General features: G+C 41.7%; 1 protein-coding gene across 1 annotated transcript; it reads left to right on the top strand.

Annotated features, from left to right (window-relative positions):
- Window positions 1-735: 735 nt before the first annotated feature.
- LOC121752119 (ubiquitin C-terminal hydrolase 22-like) lies at window positions 736-4,678 on the top strand. The gene is made up of 3 exons (XM_042147022.1): window positions 736-1,865; window positions 2,181-2,305; window positions 3,500-4,678. Exons 1-3 carry the CDS (start codon window positions 988-990, stop codon window positions 4,258-4,260), a joined length of 1,764 nt encoding a protein of 587 aa, XP_042002956.1. The 5' UTR covers window positions 736-987; the 3' UTR covers window positions 4,261-4,678.
- The last annotated feature ends 17,397 nt before the right edge of the window (window positions 4,679-22,075 follow it).

Raw genomic sequence — 22,075 nt, 5'->3', positions numbered from 1 at the left:
GCCATGAACAATAAAGACCCATCTCCAATTATAAAGCTCCCAACAATTAATTAGTAGAAGGTGAACAATATAATTCCCCTAATTGGACCAAGAATTACCTAATTATTACATAGTGAACTCACCCTGAATGTAACAATTTATATTGAATAATTAGCAAGTAAATTCAAACACATCATCTTGATATAAATTTATTTATTTAATATGACTTTCACCGAGCATCCGCAATGGCAGACTGTTCAATGGATACGGACGTCCGATACAGACACCGCATGTCCGCGCCTTTTTGCCGACATCCGTCGGGACGTCCGCCATTGCGTTGACTCCCACGGACGTAGGCGCGGAATTTCCGATTTTTGCATTAATTTTTTTTTTAATTCTATAAATACGTCACGTTGCACTTCATTTCAATCGCACCACTTGTTTTAACAAGTTTCTCTCTCTCATTTTCTCCATATTTATGTCGAAATTTACTTTTGTAAATTGCTTAATTCCGTAAATTGTTAAAATGGTGAATTTGTGAATTTTTTTTAATATGGGAAGTCCGTCGGGATGTCCTTGGGGATGTCCGTCATTGAGCAGTGAGATGTTGGTATGATGTGGCATCCGCAGTGGGAAGTCCATATGATGTGGCAGGAGGTGTTTTTGGGACATCCGCACCACTGAGGATGGGGCGGATGTCCTACCTTTGTGTGAAATTGTAGTCATATTTAACAAAGGAAACGTCATCCAAATTCCTTAGCCTAATAACTAATTCGACGAGCTACCTACCCGCACCACCACACCCCCGCGGCCCGCCCACACTCTGCAACTCCTGATTACAACATCAACGCCCTAATTTCACTGCGATTCACTCTAACTTTAATGCTCCCACAGATCTGAATCACTACTCGCTGATTCACCCATCCCACACTCCCCATTCCTCCATTTCCTACTTCATGCCATTCCCTTGAGCTTCGATTCCTCCACTCAACTCTCCCTCCGCCCTCAATGTCGTCGTTGGAACGCCTCACCTCCATTTCAGAGGACACGCAACACCCGCCCGAATCCACCATGCCGATTACCGCTTTCAGGGATTCCCCCGCCGCCGCCCCAAACCCTAGCTATTCATGCCGCCATTTGTCCGACCTCCGATCCCGCCTCGGCCCCGACCCCTTCCTCAAATTCCGCGCCTGCATCCGCCTCCGCCTCCCCGGCCGCGCCTCCATCTCCGCCCCCGTCAGGTGCGACGTCTGCGGCCGCGCCCCGCCCCGCCTCTACGCCTGCGTGTCGTGCGCCGCCGCCGGGTGCGGCGAGCATGCCCCGCCGCACGCCGCGGACGCCTCGCACCACGTGGTGGTCGACGTCGGCCGGGCCGAGCTCTTCTGCTTCGCCTGCAGGGACCAGGTCTACGACCGCGACTTCGACGCCGCGGTAGCGACCGCCGCCGTCGGAGGTGGGCCCCTTCCCCCGACGGAGAGCGTTCGGAAGCGCAGGCGTGTGGATTACAAACCCTGGGCGCCCGATCTTAATGAGCTGGCGTTGATCGCGGAGAAGTCGAGCCCTCTGCCGCCGAGTCGAATCGAAGGGGGCGCTGTGTTGCCGTGGGGGCTGAGGGGACTAAGCAATCTGGGGAATACTTGTTTCATGAACTCCGTTTTGCAGGCGTTACTCCATACGCCGCCGCTGAGGAACTATTTCCTGAGTGATAAGCACAATCGGTACTACTGCGAGAGAGAAAACAGAACCATCGTCACGCGCAAGAGTGATGTAGCTAAAGGCAACAATAAGAATTTGCAGCTGTGTCTAGCGTGTGATTTGGACGCCATCTTCTCCGCCGCCTTCTCCGGGTATCGGATGCCGTATAGCCCAGCAAAATTCTTGCACAGGTCTGCTTTAGGGTTAAGAGTGTTATTTTTGTTAGAGGCATTCGCTCTAATTAAACTTTAACTAGGAATTAAAAAATCATAATGGGTCTGGATGCACACAAGTTTATGTCTTTTGTTATATATTGGTCATTCGGCTGTGAAAGAAGTGATTCTTGTAGGTGATGTTGTTACAAGTTGAGATCTTTATTGGTTGCTGCAATTTCTTTAGTATCTTTATTGCTAAATTGGAGTGTCTGTCCTTGTTTAGCTCACATATTTGAGCGGATAGGCTAGATTTTATTCACATGCTCATGCCAGCTGTGTTTTGTGATACAGTTGGTGGCAGCATGCTTCAAACCTTGCGAGTTATGAACAACAGGATGCTCATGAATTTCTCATTTCTATGCTTGACACCATTCATGAAAAGATGCAGAAGGATGTGCGCAAGCCCCACAGTCAAGGTAAGACCTTCACCTGACCTGAATAAAATAAGATGCTACCGTGAATCATGTGAAGTCTTGACTATTGAGAGGTGATGATGCATGTCCGTAAAATTTTGCTTGAACAGAATAAAACATAACTAAAATCTTGGATTTATCTTACATTGTTTTCGGTGCATTTTTCTTTCAGTTTATATATTTTTGTTTGGATATGCAACGACTGTGATCTTGATGAATGAATGAGTTAATTGAATTATATGTTAGGCAGTTCTTGAGTTCCTCTCAGCATCCTACTTTCTCATACATTAGTATCTCTAGGCAACCCGAACTACTTTCAGATTGAGTAACATCAGTTTCTAAATGCAGGATACATGTCTAGGTTTTCCAGTTGCCCTAGGCATTGATATGCAAGTGCTGTCAGATTTAGAGCCATTCCAAACTGCGAGCTTGCCATCTGCTTCTCTCCTGTAAGTCTCACTTTCTTTGGTGCACTTGCCTTTCGTCATAGGGTCCTTGCTCGGCACTACTTAATTTGCTGCTTTAGCTTCTGCTGTTATAAGAATCTACACACCAGAAAAATGCTAAGGGTTCTATTAGACATGCCAATTGAACCTTTTCAGTCCAAACACTTAAGACATTTTGTTGTAGCCCAAGATTCTTGTTGTACCTTTCTTAGTTAAACACACTGCCCTAGCTTTTGGAAGATATTTAGTTGGTTTAAGTTTATAGGAATAGATAGAGTTTTATTCCATTGTGGGTCCATTTTCTAGCTATAATTAAGGTCGGACTTATATATCCTTTGCAGTTCGAAAATGAGTTAATTTAGTTTTTAAACAACCATTTGTTCAGTAGATGCCATACCTCGTAGAGTTCAGTCATCTAAGAACTTATAGCCTCAGTTCCAAAGGCGAATTAAATTAATGTTGGAAAAGTTCTTTAATTCGAAATCGTTATATTGCTTAGAATTTTCCAGAGCTTAGAGTTTTTTAGAATTTGTTCTCTATCAGATGATGAAATCTTGAAATTTAGCACTTCCTGTAATTTACCCTTTGTGCCATGATCATATATTGTTTACATCGAATGTGGAACCTACTAGCATGCTTGGTTACTGCTTGTGACCTTCACATGCCTTTGTAGTTCATAGGCTTGCATTTTTAACCGTGATGAATGCATGATTGCTCTGATGATATTTCTGACATGTGTTCTGCTATCTAGGCAGTGGAGATTGTTGTATTGCCCACCGTGTATTTTCTGGCATCCTTAGATCTGATGTCATGTGCACATCTTGTGGTTTCACATCCACGACATATGATCCATGTGTAGATATCTCGTTGGACTTGGAACCAAATCATGCCGGTTCCACAAAAATGGCATCTGTAAAATCAAACTATTCTCTTCACAACGAGGCAAATTCACTGAATTCCGGTGTTTCTACACTGGTCGGGTGCCTCGATCATTTCACAAGACCTGAGAGATTGGGGTCTGACCAGAAATTCTTCTGCCAGAAGTGTCAAGTGAGGCAGGAATCGCTCAAACAAATGTCCATAAGAAAGCTCCCTCTGGTTTCTTGCTTTCATATCAAGCGGTTTGAGCATTCGCCAATCCGTAAAATGTCAAGAAAGGTTGATCGCTATTTGCAGTTTCCCTTTTCTCTGGACATGGCACCATACCTCTCGTCATCCATTCTCAGAAGTAGGTACGGAAACAGAATCTTCCCATATGATGGGGATGAACAAGAGGCATCCAGTGAACTTTCTTCGCAGTTTGAGTTATTTGCTGTGATTACACACTCGGGTAAACTTGATGCTGGTCACTATGTGACTTATTTAAGACTAGGTAATCAATGGTACAAGTGCGATGACGCTTGGATAACTCGAGTAAATGACGACGTAGTCAGGGCTGCACAAGGATACATGATGTTCTATGTGCAGAAAATGCTTTACTACAGAGTGAGTGAAAGTACATGTGCTGCTTGAGCCTGTTTAGTGAGAATCTAATGTCTCCTTGCACTCTTGATATAATCTGCCTGTGCACTCTGCATGGATTTTTTCAAGCAACGGGATAAGGGTGCTAAGGGCTGCATCCAAATAAGTCCTGCGATGGTGTTAGTTCGGGTTACCAGGTACGCCGTGATGGGCATTTTGGTTGGAGATTGTGGGTCTCCATGGAAGCCTTGATGTCATTTTTGGTTTCGATCAGATTTTGTTGTTCATGGAGAGAAACAAATAAATGGTCTGTTTCGATTCTTTTGTTTTCCCATAATGACAATTCTATTGTGGGAAAGTATCTGACTAACTAGATGTGGCTATACAGAAAAGCTCAATCAATACTCTTATTACAAGGTTTCTTCTGTTGGTTATGAACAACTCATTTAAGAATACTGTTATTTCTTCATTCTCGTCTCCCTCTCTCTTATTCTTTATCTATTTTTTCCATATTTTCTTTCCTACTTAATCAATTGTGTATAAAAAATTGTGTTGAGCTTATTTGTTGAGGGAGTCTGAAATATCGTACAATAACTAATCAGAAGTTTAAATAGAGATCAAAGATCAAAACTGCTTGAATTGACTTCAAAGTTAAAAATATTCAAAATTCGATTTGATTAGGAATTATTTAAAATTAATTTTATCATAAGGCAACTAAAATTTGCTATAAGTAGTGGTACTAATTTGATGTGCCGTTGCCTCAAGATCAGTTCAAGGACGTCCACCTACCCATTAGAGCATCTAAAATTCCAACAACTCAGACAAGACTCCTAATTGATCATAAACAAGAGACCTAATTATTTGGTTAAATAAACATCTTAAAGTCAATAATGTTAAGCCTAATTAAATAAGAGTGTGCTGCTCCGGTGCTACCTAGAGACAGGAGTAACGTGACCATTAAATTTTTCATTAAGTGAAATTTTATTACACATAAGAGATGATACTCTAAAATTCAAAATGAAGCAAGCAAATAGCTATAATAGTACTCCAAATTTAATTTCATTTTAAGTTTTTCAAATTTTGTGAGTAAAATATATAAGTGAATAAAATTTTTTATTTTAAATTTAATTTTAGTGTAAATGATTGGAGATATTCTATGATTATTATAGTTTAAGTTCTAACACCAAATCCTATAGACGAGAGTCACAAGACCATTATTTTGTGTCAAGAATTCTGTGTGAATTAAATTTCAAACTGAACTTTGAAAAAGGTGTTGCTAACTGACCTCTTATAAAAACCACTCTTTAGAGTATTATTTTTATATATGTACATGCAATGTAAAAGGACTGAATTAATGTAAAAATACTCATTTTGAAGAATTCACAATTAAATTTTGAGCTCTTTATAGAATTAGAACTTTAATATACACTCATGACTCATCTATTAAAAAAAAAGCGTCTAACATAAATTTTCATAGTCGAAAAACTCAAAATAATTGTTTCTATAAATCAAGAGGAAAGAATCTTGATTCTTACCACTCCTAAATTATGATTCCAACAATAAATACGGTATTTTTAGGGCGTGTTCAGTGTTTTAGAAATAGGGAGAAATGGGCTCATTTCTATCGAATTATGACCATTCAGTGTTCTTGTATAATTTCTATTGAGCCCGATCAGAAAATGGAGGCCCGCACTGTTCCTATCAGTTTTTGCCATAAATCAATTCTTCCAAGGGCGCTAAGATTTGATCTCGCATCGGGAAGCACGCCCAGAATTGAGGACACTTTTACGGAATCACCCCTCTCATTTTTTCACTTCCTCCATTTCTCTCTCTTGTTAGATCTCATTTTTCAGTTTCCCCCTTTCCCCTGTGGGAGCCCTAGGGAGAAAACTTCTTCCAATTTTTGTTGAGATTTTCGGCCACCTGCTCCGTCGGGGTTTAATTAAGAGGCAACCTACATATAAACCAGGTAATCGTTTGTTGTGGTATAAATATGACCAGATGTCGTGCTCCGACTTGGTGGTAAAACTTGGGGGTGTCGATGACGATTTATTTCTGATGTGTGTATGGTTGAAGCGTGGAAACGTTGAATCATGTGAATTATTTCTACCCATTCAACGAAGCAACGAGAGGTGTAAAACGACGGTCGATAGGTTGAATTTGACAGGTACTTACTCCTGACGAAGCTAATAGCCATATCTGCTTGTGAAAAATGCAAATGTTAGCTGTGTGAAAATCCATGGTTACCATGTGTTATGGAATTTTGCTGTGTTTTATTGGTATGCTTAAATGTCCCACGATGTATATCGCAATGTAATCTTCAGCCTCTCTGAATTCTTTGTATGATATGAATGCATAGTTTTTCTTGTGTAAATGTACACACCATGACGAGGCCCAGTACTGCGAAGTATGCGAGCTTGATGTTGATGCTCGAAGACATTATGCTAGTTTACCGATCAGAGACCAAGCTACTTGTACATAGGTACATGAGCGCACGAAGCAGATTTGTGAAAGGAGAATTTTGGACCATGCCAGACGGTTCAGTTTGTTGAAAAAAATTCCAGATCAAATGAAACACCTAAATCGCCTAGTTCATTTTTCAAACGTAGATTGTGTAGCTAGTCTTCGTATGGACGTAAATACCTTTGGTAAACTTTGTAGAATTATATCCCAAAAGGGTGGACTGATAACAAGGAAGTCCCTACCCGTAGAGGAACAAGTAGCAATATTCCTTGGTGTGCTAGCACACCATAATAAAAATCAGTTAGTCAAATTCAGGTTCAGGCGATCAGGTGCAACCGTATCATATTATATGCAGAAAGTACTTTGTGCCGTTTTGAGCTTACATTCTGTGCTCCTGAAAAAGCCCACCCCGGTGACAGCCGACTGCACAGATAATAGATGAAAGTGGTTCCAGGTAGTGCAAAGTTTTAGTCCCTCCAGCTTCATAGATGGGAACAATTATCTCTGTTATAATCATATACTAATTTTACAGGGTTGCCTTGGTGCTTTGGACGGGACCCATATCGATGTGTTGGTTAGTTATGAGGACAAGCCAAGGTATCGCACTCGAAAAGGGTACATTGCTACAAATACCCTAGCCGTATGCGATCGCCAAATACAGTTCGTGTATTTATTGCCGAGATGGGAAGGTTCAGCTGGAGACTCACGCGTACTAAAAGACGTTGTAACTCAAGAGAATGGTTTCAAGGTCCCCCAAGGTCATAACTCAGTTTATTATGTGCTATACTCATCTATGCAGTTCTATTGTATACTTTATTTAACAATTGGTGTTGGTGTGGATGCATCGCAGGTTGTTACTACTTGTGTGATAATGGGTATGCAAATAGCAATGGTTTTCTAATGCCGTATCGGGGTGTCCGTTATCATCTGAAAGAATGGGGACCGGGTACATATACGCCTCAGAATCCCATGGAATTATTTAACATGCGACACACAAAGGCTCGTAATGTAATCGAACGTGCTTTTGCTATGCTGAAAATGTGGTGGGGGATTCTTCGAAGTGCTTCATACTACCCAATCGAAACACAAATCCGGCTGATAATGGCATGCTTTTTTGCTGCACAACTTCATTTGTTTGGAAATGGCAACTGACCCAATTGAGCTCGAGTTCGACGGACAACCCACGCCTCTAATGAGTGAAGAAGAACATGTTGCACGGGAGTACATTGACTATGTGAAGCCTTCGGTTGAATGGACTTAGATGCGGGATGACATAGAACTAAATATGTGGAATAACTGTTAGAAAATGTTGTTTGTTTTAGTAGGTTTATGCGTGTGTGCGATACAATATATTGAACATGTCCTCTTTGGTACTCTGTCTCACTTGGATTATGTTGATCTTTACTTTGCTTGACTAGTTGTAACAAACTTGTTTTATGAATGCATTTTAATTTCTAAAACCATCTTGCAGCTTGATGTATCAAGGTAGTGAAACACCTGAATGTTACTGTGGTGCGGGCAAGATGGAGCTCCAGCGTGTCGGCCCGAACGCACTGAATGCGGGAAGGTACTACTTAAAGTGCCCCGCTAATGACAAGCATCCCATGTCATTCAAGTGGTATGACGAATACCGAAGTGACAACAAGTGGCATACTAAAGAGGCAACAGGCAAACACATCCGAGAGGGCAGACCGACAGCTGTAAGGGATCACTGTTACTCAAAGGGTTCACGTGCGCATGGTTGTGCATCGAACTCAAATACCGAAATGAAGGTTAATGTGTTGCTTTGTCTGGTTGGTCTGCTGCTTGTCTTAGTGTGTATCTTGATTGGGAAGTTTATGTAATGTTAGTTTATCGCTGAACTGAACGTTAGTATGTTTTTTGGCTCTCTTTTTAGCTGACATATAACAATTATGTAAGTTAATATTTTGAAGTGGCTATGATTATTATAAACAACCCCATACTGACCATATATTCAACACAATAGAGAACAAATCTTCAATCCATATGTGAGATCAACGAAATTTAATACACAAAATCACAAGGACAAAAGAATCTAGCCTTTTTTACATGGATTTGGTTTGGAGAGAATGGCTTATTTATTATCGACAAGACTTGGATTGGTGTGGTGAGATTAATGAGTTGAGCAGGTTGCACTAAATCAATAAGCTTTAGCACACACCATTAAATGTCACAACCTCCACCCAGAAATAGGATGCATATATGCGTATACTACTCCTATTTTCCTTTTGCATAACAACAATTTGTGCAGAGTTTAGGTGCAAAAACGTTGAATTGTCAAAAGTCTTAGCAGAAAGTTGTCAAAATATTTAATGCAGCGTAAACCTCATTCCCCTCTATAATACCAGTGCTATTGTTTACCATAACCACATAAGCAGAAACACTCAACTTCTCCTACATGGATTTGAACATACCCGTCCCAGCGGCTTTTTTCTACGTCGGAAAATGGTCTGCCGATTGCGACGACACCCTTGTCAAGTATCTCGTGTCCCTCAAGTCAGATACAAAGTGGACGTTCAAACACTTTCCAAGTTGGTTCCTACTCACACCTCAATGACAGCTCGAGCAAAAGCAAAGTGTGTTCTTCTCCGAGACCGAGCTGAGCCAGCGTGTGAAGCACCTACACAAAAGCTACAAGACCTTCAAGGTTGTTGTCCACACCAATGGTGCGTATTGGGACATGGAAAACAAGTATGTCCGAGCTTCTGATGATTTATGGCATAAGATAATAAAGGTATTTGTCGTTACATTCAAAATTGTAGCAAATCATCTTCTTATATTGTACATATAACATTGTCTTGTTCATCTGATAACAATTGAGGTTCCATATGCCAGAAAAACGAGTTCGTTGGAGCTTACTAATACCACGATGAACATATGTACTCCTCGCTTTTGTGTTTATTCGGGATGGAGGACGTTAAGGTGGAGGGAGAAATGGAGGTTATTGACATATCAGATAACACCGCCAAAATAATGTCGGAGGACACTATGCCTGTTGATCTTGAGGAGGACGACGAGGAAGTTAACTGATACGTGAATATCTCAAGAATATCCTCAAATCTCTTTTATTTAGTTTAGTATTGAATTAACATATCTTTCCATATATTCGTAGTATCTTTATTTCTTATTCCCTAAGTCATTATAGTCTTATAAATAGGAGATATTGTATTCTTCTATTCCAATTAAGAAATATGAAATTATCTTTTTAGCTTTTATCGTTTTTTTTATCTTTTTGCAATCTTAAATCTTGGTTTGATCGACCGGCAAAGCTCCGGCGACTGCCTTTTATCGTGATAAGGGAACTTCACCCTTATCAACTGGCGCTTTCATTGACGATCTCAGATTATCCTTGTCGAATCGAATGGGGAGCCGTACGGAATCGGGAGTTGTGACTTCCGCCGGAGTCATACGCGGCCTTGAGCAATTCACGGCGTCGAGTGGATCGCTGGACTCCACGGCGATGGCGTTCGAACATCTGCTGGCGTTGCTTGCACGCGTGGAGGCGCGCTTCGACGCGATGGAGCGGCGGCAGAACGTCGCGCATCCTCCGCCATGGCCAGACCCAGAGCGGCGGCATAACGTCGCGCTTCCTCCGCCATGGCCAGACCCAGACCCAGACCCTCCTTTTGATGATTGGCAGCGGTGGCGTGGCGATTCAGCAAGAAATAGACCGATCATGTCAGCGGCGTCAGCGGTTGCGTCTCACCCACATCTAGGGTTTGATGGCGCACAGGTTCGGAGCAATTACAATGCGCCGCACTCGAAGGAGATGCCGTGGGATGCTTACGGGCCTGGCAACGATGGCTTTCGGTCGAACCAGACACAAAAAGGGTTCACCGGGCCATCTCGGAGCAGATTCCTTCCTCCAAACTCAGAGACGAAGCAGTGTGACCGTTTCGGGGCAGTCAACGATGGTTTTCGAGGGAGAAGCCCCACTGCATGGGACAATCCCGCACATAGATGGGACAATCGGGGCGGGAGACACGTGCCGGCGTCGGAGTATGATTGGGGCCGGCGAGAAGTGGAACCCTATTCTAATATACACCGTTTTGGTCAGCGACGTCAGGATCAGCCACCGCCACCGACAAGGCCTGATCCGAGGCCCGATCCGAAGCCGCCCTATTCTGATTGGGCAAGGGATAGGACCGCGTGGGATAATCCCGACCATAGCCATGAAATTCACGCTGGGCGACAATCGACGGCGTGGGACAGCCCTTGGGCACTCTACGACGGTGGGGGTTACTCCGAACCACCCCGTTACGACCATTATCGATCAGACAGACCACGTTACGCGACGATGACGCCCCCGTGCTTCGACGGGTCTGATGCAGTCAATTGGAGATCGCGCGTGCCGGTGGTGGTTGGTGATGAATTGTCTGATAACGAAGATGATCTTCTGGAAGCAGATAACGACGATGCTGAGCACATGGAAGAAGATATAGATGGTGATTTAGCGGATATAGAAGCACTTAACTATGAGGATCTTGACAGTGTGTCGAAACTACAAAAAACTCAGCGATTTACTGACATCATGCAGAAAGTTGAAGATGCATTGGAAAATGGGTCTGAGAACTCCACTCTTGGAATTGTTTTGGAAGATGATCCAGAGTATCAGTTGATAGTTGATTGTAATGCCTTGTTTGTCGATATTGAAAATGGGATTGTGTTAATTGACAATTTCATCAAGGTGGAGTTGGATTCGCCTCATCCAACAGAAGTAGAAGCTCGCGAGTCCGCAGTATTCATAGTTGCTCGTATGAAGCAACTGTCGAATGATGCTGCAATTGTTCCAACGCAGCGACCGGGATCGTTTGATCCAGGAGGGGAGGCCCCGCCAAAACTTCTGTTCGCAATGTTCATCAGTGTGTCGTGGTTCCCACCTTGAGGACAAGGTGAATTTCAACCGTGGGGTAGTTCCCACCTTGAGGACAAGGTGAATTTCAACCGTGGGGGAGTTGATACGTGAATATCTCAAGAATATCCTCAAATCTCTCTTATTTAGTTTAGTATTGAATTAACATATCTTTCCATATATTCGTAGTATCTTTATTTCTTATTCCCTAAGTCATTATAGTCTTATAAATAGGAGATATTGTATTCTTCTATTCCAATTAAGAAATATGAAATTATCTTTTTAGCTTTTATCGTTTTTTTTATCTTTTTGCAATCTTAAATCTTGGTTTGATCGACCGGCAAAGCTCCGGCGACTGCCTTTTATCGTGATAAGGGAACTTCACCCTTATCATTAACTCTCCCGCAGTATTCCGGAGGCCAAACGTCAAGCGGAAACTCTTCGATGAGGATGAGATGCCGACCGACAAAGAGTCGTCAACTACTGAGGAATCATACATCATTGAAGTTGCTGCTCAAGGTCAGCTGCAGCCTCAAGTCCAAATGAGCCGATCCCTACCCAAAACGACCACATTTGGGAGTGCAGATGTCAGCCTGTCGACAAAGTCCCCGCATACTAGTTCGTGCGCCTCCAACTCTCCTATTGGGTGATTGCCCCAAACTCGCAAATGAGTACGTCCGAACGGTGATGAGGGACACGCAATGCCAGCAAGACTAACCGTAGTATGTAATGGTTTTTTGTTCGTTCCATGTTTTTGTCATCATAGTCATTGCTATGTTGGGTTGTTGTTGCTTCCTTCAACTAGTTAAGAACATCAATGCTAAGGATATATATTAGTAGCTAGGTACTGTCTAAGTATTTTGGGAACTAGATCAGTATGGTATGATATGTAATGCAGCGTACGTTGGTGGTTCTTGGCTTTGAAATATGACCATCTTATTACTTATTAGTGCAAGGTTGAGCTTCTTTGTATTGGCATTAAAACATATCGGTAGTTCACCGGAAGGTTCAATACAAATGACTGAATCTACACTTATGAGCATTGATGTAAATCAAATAATGCTAATTCTACTCCAAGATTTCTCCTATTTTTTATATTAAAATCATCTATCAATTAATCATTAAAGTTTGATTATCATATATTAGTTGATAGATGTACATGTGGAGTGAAGGCATAGACAAATCGGATCTGGGGTTAGATTCAAACTGTTTGTTGCCTATCAAGATGATGTCCAAATTATTTTATCTTACCACTGTTATCTTCTTCTTTGAAATAGCTTCGTGTGGGTACCTTGTACGCCTCAATCGGAGCTCGGATGAAGAAGTTATGGCCATTTGATGAAGGTTGCGCGAAGTAGTGGGAACCCGGCGAAAACGCCTGGGTCGGGCATTTTGGACTAATAAAACGCCCGGCTCCAGTGGAAACGCCCGGGCTGGCACCATTTTCGCCCGGATTGGCACCATTTCACCCGGGTCGGGTGTTTTTCTCTGAAACTGCCGAATTTTAGTTTCCAAGTTGGTTTCTGGAGCAATTTCTTGGATATTGAGATTTCCTTGGACGAAAAGAGAGAGGGGAAAAAGAGAGAAAGAGAGGAGGAAGAAGAGAAGGAAGAAATTTCGGCCAACATTCTGGCGAAACATCTTTAAATCTCCATTCCTCTCAAAGAGAACATGCTTCCTATGGTTTTCATTGTGATTTTTACTACAACTACATCTGTACTCTTGCAGAAAGGTTGTAATTTTGGAGTTAATTTATAGACTTGTGTGTTATTAAGTTTAACTGTGTGAACTGAATTTGAGACCCGAAAACTACACATCAAGCATGTTGGAGAGTGAAGACAAGAATAAGTCTTGTCGGACTCTCGATGTGGATATGAAAGAGGACAAATCTGCTGGCTAAAAAAACAATTACCCAGTTGCAACATGATTGGTTTTTGGGATGTTTTGAAGTCCCTTCCGGAATTGAGCGTGCAAAGAAATACTTTCTTGTAATACATAGCTCCAATGGCAGAGTCTACTAAGAAAACTGCTACCTGTGACTCTGACTCTTATCTCATTATCTCATAGCACCCAAAGGCCATCGCTTCTAGGTTCAATTACAGTGTCCAACACCTCAAGACTACGCAAATAATCTTGCATAACGAATAAATTATCAGAAGATGAACAAACGTTTAGGACCACCATGGAGATACAAAACAATGGAACTAATTACTCATTGCTATAAGTAAGGCCGAAAATGCTTAATATTAATATTAATAGCATAAGGTGCATTCATATTACAAAAAGTTCACACAACCATGGACATACAAACAATGGAACTAATTACGCTCATAGGGGGCTGCTTATTTCCAGCCTATTCATCCCTTTGATGCAACAAAATAGTAAATAAAAACTTAGTTCCAACCATATGTCCTAAATATGTAAATCAATAACTAGTTAGATATACCAAGTACCATAAGTAAGATCCATAGTGGTCGTTCAGCTCTTTTTTCTACTTGTCCTCAATGAGCTTTAGCAGATAACCAAGACGAGATGTTGGTGGCATACCATTGAACACCTCAAGACATTGTGGCTTGTCTCCCAATATGTTGTAAAGCTCGTACTTCTGAGCCAGATTGAGGCTGTCGACTGTGCACAACTTATCGAACACGTCCTCCCTCGCTTTGCCACGGTCAAACTCATAACCAATCCTTTTGGAAATCATCTCCAGGCGTGCATTTGTTTCCGCATGTAGGTTACCGAGGTACTCCATCAGAGGGGCATCACTCATATCTCGTTTGCGCTTATCACTTTGCCTAGACGCGGTGTCATTAACCTCGGCCGTTTGCTCAGTCGTTGGAGATGTGTCAAAAAAAATATCATAAAGTGAGGGGTGGTAATCGTTCTCGTTAACCTGACTCCCTCCAGCCATCTGGGCGCGCGTACGCTCTGCTGCCTTATGAAGTGCTTCTGCCCCCAGTCCGGATGCTCTATCTTTGCCAAAGATACACTTCCATGTCTCCCAATACGGGCACGACTTGGTTCGCATAAATTTTGCGGCTTTGTCAGCCTACAAAGATACATTTAAAAATGTATTTAATCATCCAAAACAAAAGAAATCAATTATATCAAAATGAACGAAAACTTGAGATATATCCTGCTACTCACCACAACAATTTGCTCCCACTGTTCATCGGTGCAATCAATCTTATGATCACCATCAGCATTGAATCCAATTCCAATACGCGAAAGGATTGATCTTAGGAGTCCATAGCTCTTTTTCCATGCTGAAATCTTAGATTGTATGTGAGGGGTTCCCTTCAAGTCGGTGGTGGGGAACTCTTGACGAAGGCTATCCTCGATTTTGCTTAGATACCCCGATCGAAATCTGTTGTCGGATTTCCATCTCGTAGCAACCAAGCCCAGTAAGCTTGTTGCCAAAACCTTCTCCTCACGTTGAAGCCACATTCTCCGAGTGCGGTCGCCCTTGTGGAACTTCTGTCGAGGTGTGTGCTGAAGACCTAAATCAAGCAAAACCGAACAACACAAATTTTGGAGTACATGGCCATAAATAAAGGGATTTTAGCCACTGGGTAGGCACAACAAATACCTTCGCTTGCAGTTACACTGTCATGAACCATGAAACTACTCTTCGACCCAGACATCCCACCCTACAACCAAACAATAATATGACAAATCAGACATCAGTTGTATCAACAAAATAGGTGACAAATGCTTCGCCGACACAATGGAATGAAACGTGCACATAACACTATAAAATGAGTTCAACAAAATGAAAGCAGCATCTTCATTACAAACTAAATTGTCGTTAGTCCCTGAACTCAACCAACCGCATACCCTATACCGTAACAGCAAAACTATGGCCACAACCAGTTCGATTTAAAAAAAAACAGTTCGATTCTTAAAACACATGAAACGCCTAACCTAATTAACCTGGGTATTCAGTAAGGAAAGGCGTAAATGGCATACCTGCATTTCGACAAAACCCTAGATTGATTGCCCTCCGAAATTGAGTCTATCTACTGCACGCCTTCTGCCTGGTTTATTTGTAGACACCGAAAAATTTAAACACACCCACTATGCCGCGCTCATTTTGCTATAGCCGCGAAATTTCAAAATTTTCATAATTTTAGGGGCACTTCCATCTTTTAATAATTACCTTTAAAATAATGCTATTATTTTGGTGGTAAATTCCAACCCATATCTAAAACACCGAACCGGAGAAACGGTGCTCCAATTTGGTGGGCCCCTACAATATCAATTCTGAACCATATTTATATAGGACAAGTCATATAAAAAACATTGAACAAGTCCTTATAGTAAAACAAAATCACATGAAAATAGAAGAAAACAAAATCACATGAAAATAGACGAAAACAAAATCGATAAGGGCATAGATGTCATTTGAGGTATTTGACTAAGGGCTCGTTTGATTGCCATGATAGAAAATAGCAAGATAGTTATCTTAAGATAGCATTTTCGAGCCGAAAATGAGATAGTGTCTGATAGTATTTTTATGATGTTGTTTGATTGACAAGATAGTGTTTTATAGATAAGATGTAAAATGACAGAAATGCCCTTGTTACTAAATATATTTGTATGTAAATGTGTATCTCTATTTTATGATTAAGTTAAGTAAATGGGTGTTAATGATCATGGTATCAACAAAATTATTAACGATAATCAATATTGTAAGTACCAGACACAATGCGAGGTTAATACAAATCATAATTAAAATGTTCCAAGAAAAGATGAACAACTTAAATTTTTCATTGAAAATTTGAAAAAAAAGATTGATTTTGAAGAAATAACATTCTGATTTTTGAATTTATCAACTCTAATAGTTACGAGTTTTTAATTATTAAAAATGATAATAAAATTCTAAAAATAATTATATGCCTCTAATTAGTTGCATAATGATTAATAGTAAAAAAATCAACTAAAACATATAAAAATTAAAATTGAAATTAAAGAAAAAATGTATACTATACTATGGACTCCCATGAAAAAAAAATTAAAAATAAGAGGAATATGAAGTGAACTAGTCAATTTAAGCCCCTGCATCTCCCTTTATAACAACAACTCCATTGATGAAGCTCCAAATCCTGCTCCACATCCGCCACCCAAACATCATGAAGCTCCTCGGCTACGCAGAAGATCAATTCCGCCACTCCGCCGTCGCGTTCCAGCTCGCCTCCGCCATCGCCCACGCCGACGTTAAGCCTTCGAACGTACTTCTCGACGGCGATCTCAATTGCAAGCTCTGAGAAGCCCAACTCCAAAAATAAAATAAAAACACCACCAAAATCATTCAATAGAATGAGCTTTGAAGATTTGCCGAAGATAGAGAAAAGTGAGTAAAATTGGGGGTGAGAGAAGAGTTGCAGGAGAGGGGGAGAGAGGGCAATATTGACTATCATATAAGAACAGTACAATATCACTGCTTTTGGGTGGTATAGTGTATTCACACATTTGTGGATAGTCCACCGGGCCAAGGTGGGCTTTTAGTAAATTTTCGGGCTTAGAGATAGTAGTATCATGGCAACTAAACACATGATATACCTCCGATAGGCGGCCCTATCAAGGCCTATCAGTACAACCAAACGACTCCTAAGAATCCAAGAGCACCAGCAGGACAAGTGTTGGGAATTGGAAGATTTTAATGGCTGGAATACAACACTTCATCATCCTTCTCTGCTCTTCCCCAAATCTTTCTCTACTATCTCGTAACTTGAGTAATCTTTCTCGTGTTCTGCAATTATTGTTTTTTGGTTCCCTCGCAATGGGATAGGTGGAATTTGGGCAACTTGTGTTTGGTTCTCGAATCTGTGAATCTTCGTTTATTGGAGGCCTCAAGTCTCGTTTCGATAAGGCATTAAGGTGAATTTGAATTTTGAAGAAGCATCAACCTTTGTACACTGGTTTTTTCTACTTAGTTGATTTTGGTTCAGTTGTTGTTTTAAAATATTTTATTCTGATAGTATTGTTATTGTTGGGTTGTGATGCCGCTGATCTCACACACGTAATCGAGAAAATAAAGCACGCAAACGATATAACGTGGTTCGGTGATAAACCACCTACGTCCACGGAGAAGATGACCGGAATCTTATTGATGAACTCTTTACAATTACAATGAACTCACACTCACACTCTACCGCTCACAACCGCTCGCTATCTTGAGAATTAATCTCTCTGGGTGTGTGTGTATATGGTGTAATTCTGCTACTTCACTACTGAGCTCTATCGAGCTATTTATACAAGATGAAATCAAGAAATAAAATCCAACTAACTCTATTTCCCAAAGTTAGTTATAACCGCTACTCGGCTCAAAACCGAACTCCCTTCTCGGCTCAAAACCGAACTCCCTTCTCGGCTCAAAAACCGAACTCCCTTTCTCGGCTAGCTCAAAGCCGAGCTTCATTTCTTGATCTCTTCTTTGAGCTGCAGAGGCTCCACCACTCGATCAAATCAGTAGTTTGCATGGACACACTTTCACAAATCTCCACCTTGTCCTTGCAAAACTCCATCAATATCTAGATTCCCTTCTCAATCCTGTTCCATACTTCAACATTCCACAATTTCCACCAACTTCAAGCAATGCTTGAACTTCAAAGTTGGCAGTGACTTGGTTAACATGTCTGAGGCATTTTCTTCAGTGGGAACCTTCACCACATTGATCTTCCCACTCTGAATTTCGTCTCTGATGAAGTGCCTCCTTACATCGATATGTTTAGATCTCTCATGGAACATTTGGTGCTTGGCTAAGCATATGGCTGAATTGCTGTCACAATTAATCATTACTGCTCCCAGCTCTATCCCCAGATCTTGTAAGATTCCTTGTAGCCATTTTCCCTCCTTTGCGGCCTCTGTTAGTGCAATATATTCTGCCTCAGTTGTGGACAATGCGACCACCGGTTGTAGATTCGACTTCCAACTAATGGCTGTACCAAACAAAGTGAATATGTAGCCGCTTTGGGACTTCCTATTATCCAAGTTGGCCGCATAATCAGAATCACAGTAGCCTACAAGAATCTCATCTTTCTCAGACCATGCTTTTCCACCAAATCTCAAACCAATCATAACAGATCCTCCCAAATATTTCAAGATCCATTTCAGAGCCATCTAGTGTTCTCTACCCGGATCAGCCATGTACCTGCTAGCCACGCTTATAGCATGAGCCACATCCGGCCTTGTACATATCATCAAGTACATTATGCTTCCCACTATATTCGCATATGGTATCGCACTCATTTCCCTTCTGATTTCATCGGTTTTAGGCGCATGTTCTTTGCTCAACTTAAAATGACCTGCTAATGGAGTAGAGACTGCCTTTGCATTTGTCACCTGATATTTCCTTATCACTTTCTTGATGTACTCAGCTTGCACAAGCCTCAGTTCCTTCTTCTTCCTATTTCTGACAATGTCCATGCCTAGGATTCGTTTTGCCTCCCCAAGATCCTTCATCTCAAACTTTTGTTTAAGCTCATCTTTTACAATCTGCAATTCACTCAAGCTTGATCCAGCTAGTAGAATATCATCTACATACAGTAACAGGTAGGCTATTATCAAATCTCCACTTCTCTTGACATATACACAGCTATCAAAGCTGGATCTCTCAAACTCCATCAGCTCCATTTGCTCATGGAACTTCTTGTTCCACTGCCTACTGCTCTGCTTGAGCCCGTATAGGCTTTTCTTAAGTAAGCAAACCTTCTTTTCTTCTCCAGGCCTTTCAAAACCCTTAGGCTGCATCATATAGATCGTCTCCTCTAGATCCCCATGTAAAAAAGCTGTTTTTACATCGAGTTGATGCAGCTCCCAATCAAAATGAGCTGTCAAGGCCAATAAGATCCGAATGGAGGTGTGTTTTACCACTGGAGAGAACACCTCAGTGTAGTCAATACCTTCTACTTGTGTGAATCCTCTAGCTACCAACCTTGCCTTAAAACGTATGCTTTCAACTTCCCCAACTTCAACCTTCTTCTTAAATAGCCACTTGCAACTTATGAGTTTCTGAGTCCCTGGGTCATTCACCAAAATCCAAGTCCCATTTCTCAACAAGGACTCTATTTCTTCTTCCATGGCTCTGATCCACTTCTGACTTTCCTTGCAATTTATGGCTTCTTCATAGGTTGAAGGCTCTGAGAACATGAGCACCTCTGCTACACAAAGAGCAAAGAAGCTCATATCATAATCTGAAAACCTGCTGGGCAAGCCTGCATTCCTCCTTGGATTTCTTCTGTTTCCTTGATTTGATGGATCTCCACCTCTTGTGTTTTCATCTGACTGAGAACTGGAAGCTCCACCTTCTTCTTGGTGTTCAGAGATTTCAACATCCTCATCAGCATCAGACCAAGCAGATTTCTCATCAAACTCAAACTCTTGTATGCTAGAGCTACTGTCACCACCAGGGGGTGCTCTACTTTTCTTGAATGGCATTTCTCCTTCATCGAACACTACATCTCTACTCACAATGATATTCTGACCCCCTTCATCCATATTCCATAACCTATACCCCTTCACTCCATCTTGGTATCCCAACATCACACATTTTCTTGCTCTTGGTTCCAACTTATTCTGCTTGATATGTGCATAAGCCGCACACCCAAAAATCTTCAAGCCTGAGTAGTCTCCCAAAGTTCCATACCATCTCTGATCAGGAGTCTCATTAGAAATTGATGAAGAGGGGCATTTGTTAATCAGATCAGCTGCAGTAGAAACAGCCTCTGCCCAAAATTTCTTTTGCATTCCAGAGTAGAACAACATGCATCTCACTCTTTCTAGCAACGTCCTGTTCATCCTCTCTGCCAGCCCGTTCTGTTGAGGGTTCCTTGGCACGGTCCTATGCCTTCTTATCCCTTTCATTTTACAGAAGCTATCAAACTCAGTAGATAAGAACTCCATCCCATTATCAGTTCTTAAGTACTTCAGCACTGACCCTCTCTCATTTTCATATCTAGTATGCCATTCTCTAAACCTCTCAAATGCTTGAGACTTCTCTTTGAGGATGTAAACCCATACCTTTCTTGAATAGTCATCTATAATAGATATGAAATACTTACCTCCACCTATGGATTCTGCTGGAGAAGGCCCCCATAAGTCACTGTGAGCATATACAAAGGGAGCTGTTGTAGTGTGCTTTCCACCAGAGAATGGTAGCCTTTTTGCCTTTCCAAGAATACAAGACTCACATTTGTTGAGCCTCTCTGATGTCCCCAGCCTCATTACACCCAGCTTAGCAAGCTCCTTGATGCCTTTTTCCCCCACATGCCCAAGTCTAGCATGCCACAGATCCAGGCTCTCTGACTGAGTAACATTTGCTGCATTGATCACGGTTTCACCCACCAAGTAATACAGGCTATTCTTTCTTTTGGCCTCCATGACTATTCTGGGACCCTTTGTCACCCTGAGCACTCCGTTACTGGACTCAAACCTGTAGCCCTTGGACTCCAGCAGCCCTAAAGAAATCAAGTTTCTCTTGATCTGAGGTATGAACCTCACTTCTGTGAGAGTTTTTACACTACCATCACTCACCTTCAGCTTGATTTCTCCAATCCCTCTAACATCACATGTCTGATCATTCCCCAACATTACTGATCCTGTGTGTGCTGTCAACTTTTGAAACCAGGATCTGTGGGAGCATATATGAAAGGAGCAACCCGAGTCCATGATCCAACATTCTTCAATTCTTGCCCCTGAGAGTATATTCAAGGCCTCATTGGCCTCCACTTCCTGAGCAAGATCTGCAGTATTTGAACCTGCATTGATCGCTTGTTCTTGCTTCCTTTTCCAAGCAAAACATGCCTTCTTCAAGTGACCCGGCTTTCTGCAATAGTAGCAGCTTCTAGTCTCCCTCTCTCCCTCAGCCTTATCTTTGTTTTGTTTCTTCTTGTTGAAAACTTTCTTGTTCTGACCCTTCTTCAAGAAAAGAATCTCAGCCACTGGATCATTTTGTCTAGTAGAAGTGGAATAATCATTCTTCTGCGATTCCTTCATTTTCAGAGCAGAATGAATTTCTTCATATGTAACCTTGGACTCTCTTCCAAGTAACACCGCATCCTTGAAGTGTTCAAAACTCTTAGGAAGCGAATTCAGCAGCATCAAGGCTTTATCTTCATCCTTGATCATTTCATCGATATTTTCCAAATCATCTACACACTTACCAAATTCTTCAAGTTGCTCTGTAATTCCTCTCGCATCTGAGAATCTGAATGCAAGGAGCTTCTGCTTCAGGTGTAAACGATTTGTAGTGGACTTGGTCATGTACAATGACTCAAGTTTTGTCCATACTCCCGCAGCTGTCTCCTCTTTGGAGACTTCCCTCAGAACCCTATCTGACAAATTCAAGATTAGGGTGCTGTAGGCTCTATACTGCATATCCTGAAGCTTTCCTTTCTCTTTTTCATCGACCTCCGCTTCTTTCTCGGCATCGACCTCATTCTTCAAGATATTCCATAGGCCCTGCTGCATCAAGATGGCCTTTATCTTCAACCTCCACAGCCCAAAGTCATTTTTCCCGGTGAACTTCTC

The sequence above is a fragment of the Salvia splendens genome, chromosome 10, assembly GCF_004379255.2.
Source record: "Salvia splendens isolate huo1 chromosome 10, SspV2, whole genome shotgun sequence".
NCBI classification, from domain to species: domain Eukaryota; kingdom Viridiplantae; phylum Streptophyta; class Magnoliopsida; order Lamiales; family Lamiaceae; genus Salvia; species Salvia splendens.
The sequence above is the reverse complement of the archived record's forward strand: the minus strand, read 5'-3'. Positions and strand labels throughout refer to the sequence as shown.

Excerpts from the sequence above, each read along its gene's own strand:
- LOC121752119 (XM_042147022.1), top strand. The coding sequence starts at position 988 with ATGTCGTCGTTGGAACGCCTCACCTCCATTTCAGAGGACACGCAACAC. Across the intron at positions 1,866-2,180 it reads CCAGCAAAATTCTTGCACAG|TTGGTGGCAGCATGCTTCAA; the intron begins GTCTGCTTTAGG and ends TTTGTGATACAG. Across the intron at positions 2,306-3,499 it reads GCGCAAGCCCCACAGTCAAG|GCAGTGGAGATTGTTGTATT; the intron begins GTAAGACCTTCA and ends TCTGCTATCTAG.